This window comes from Tupaia chinensis, unplaced genomic scaffold (assembly GCF_000334495.1).
Source record: "Tupaia chinensis unplaced genomic scaffold, TupChi_1.0 Scaffold141887_1, whole genome shotgun sequence".
Taxonomy (NCBI): domain Eukaryota; kingdom Metazoa; phylum Chordata; class Mammalia; order Scandentia; family Tupaiidae; genus Tupaia; species Tupaia belangeri.
The window spans coordinates 273,585-274,937 of NW_006201743.1; the positions used below are offsets into that span (position 1 = coordinate 273,585).

Below are 1,353 nucleotides of genomic sequence, written 5' to 3' on the forward strand. Positions count from 1 at the left end.
AGCAGAATGTCAGGTTGGGCAGGCGTGAAGGGAAGCAATCCTGACAGTAGTCTCATGGAGCAGCCAGCACAGGCCGAAAGACCAAGGGGCTCTCTGACAGGCAGGTGGAACAAGGTGAAACATTTAAATGATCCTCACAGTCTGAATCACTGGAAAACGATTTCACACCAACAGAGGATTCTCCATCATTTCTGCCCCCCCCCCAAAAAAAAATCAACCTCTGACTTACTAAAAGTCTTTGAAGCGACAATTTCAACTACCTACCATGCTGCCAAATCTAGGAAGCAAGTTAAAATGCTCCCTGAGGAGATAACAGCTACTCGGGGACCAATGCAGCTCCACTCGGGGTTAAGCAGATGTGCGACAGAATTTGTGCCCATGAATCCATGCGCTCTGCTCTTTAGACCTTCATTCTGGGCCTATTCCTCCTTTACACAGAATTCCCACAAGCTTGGTTTTCTGGCATCTGACTCAGGCTGTTAGAAGCCACAGTGGGAAAAATGCAGGAGGCTTCTAGAGGCAAGCAGAAGGAAACAGCCCCCTGACAGAAACCAAGCAAACCCTAAAACTGGACAAAATCCTCAACCCTCAGCATTCAGAGACCAGTCTGGGAGAGGCGGGACACTGTCTTCTCAGGTTTCCTGACATGGTAGCGCAACCTAACAGCTTGATAAGACGACCTTAAAACAGGGCTTGCTGGTGCCAGCCAGGGGTTCAAGCACGCTCATTATATGTCTCTCTTAGATTCAGCTTAGGAATACAAAGAGATGCCAAAAATTTCATAGAAAAAGGGAATTAAAATATGAATTTGCGAGAGAGTGGGTCGTCTGACTTCTGAGTGTGGTTACTCTATATTCCCAAGTGACAAAAGAGAGAATTAAAATGGGTGATGTTGAGAAAGGCAAGATTGTTGTTCAGAAGTGTGCCCAGTGCCACACCATGGAAAAGGGAGGCAAGCATAAGACTGACCCAAATCTCCATGGTCTATCTGGGCGGAAGACAGGTAAGGCCCCTGTGTTCTCTTACACGGATGTCAACAAGAACAAAGGCATTCCCTGGGGAGAGGATACACTGATGGAGCATTTGGACAGTCCCAAGAAGCACATCCCTGGAACAAAAATGATCTTCACTGGCATTAAAAAGAAGTCAGAAAGAGCAGAGTTGATAGCTTATCTTTAAAAAGCTACTGGGAACCAGCAGTTAGCATAATGGCTATGTCACTGGACTCCCATGTGGTCGCCCGCCGTTCGCGTCCCAGACCCAGTGCCTTTAACTCACACTGGGCTAGTGTGTGTGCATGCCCAAGATCCCGAGAGGAGAATGGAGGAGAAGGGATTGAGACGTGGCCATCCC

The 1,353-nt window shown here is 47.8% G+C and overlaps 1 protein-coding gene across 1 annotated transcript; it reads left to right on the forward strand.

Moving 5' to 3' along the window:
• Positions 1-882: 882 nt before the first annotated feature.
• LOC102479545 (cytochrome c-like) lies at positions 883-1,179 on the forward strand. The gene has a single exon (XM_014582011.1). The coding sequence runs from the start codon at positions 883-885 to the stop codon at positions 1,177-1,179; it is 297 nt and encodes a 98-aa protein (XP_014437497.1).
• The last annotated feature ends 174 nt before the right edge of the window (positions 1,180-1,353 follow it).

Excerpts from the sequence above, each read along its gene's own strand:
- LOC102479545 (XM_014582011.1), top strand. The coding sequence starts at position 883 with ATGGGTGATGTTGAGAAAGGCAAGATTGTTGTTCAGAAGTGTGCCCAG.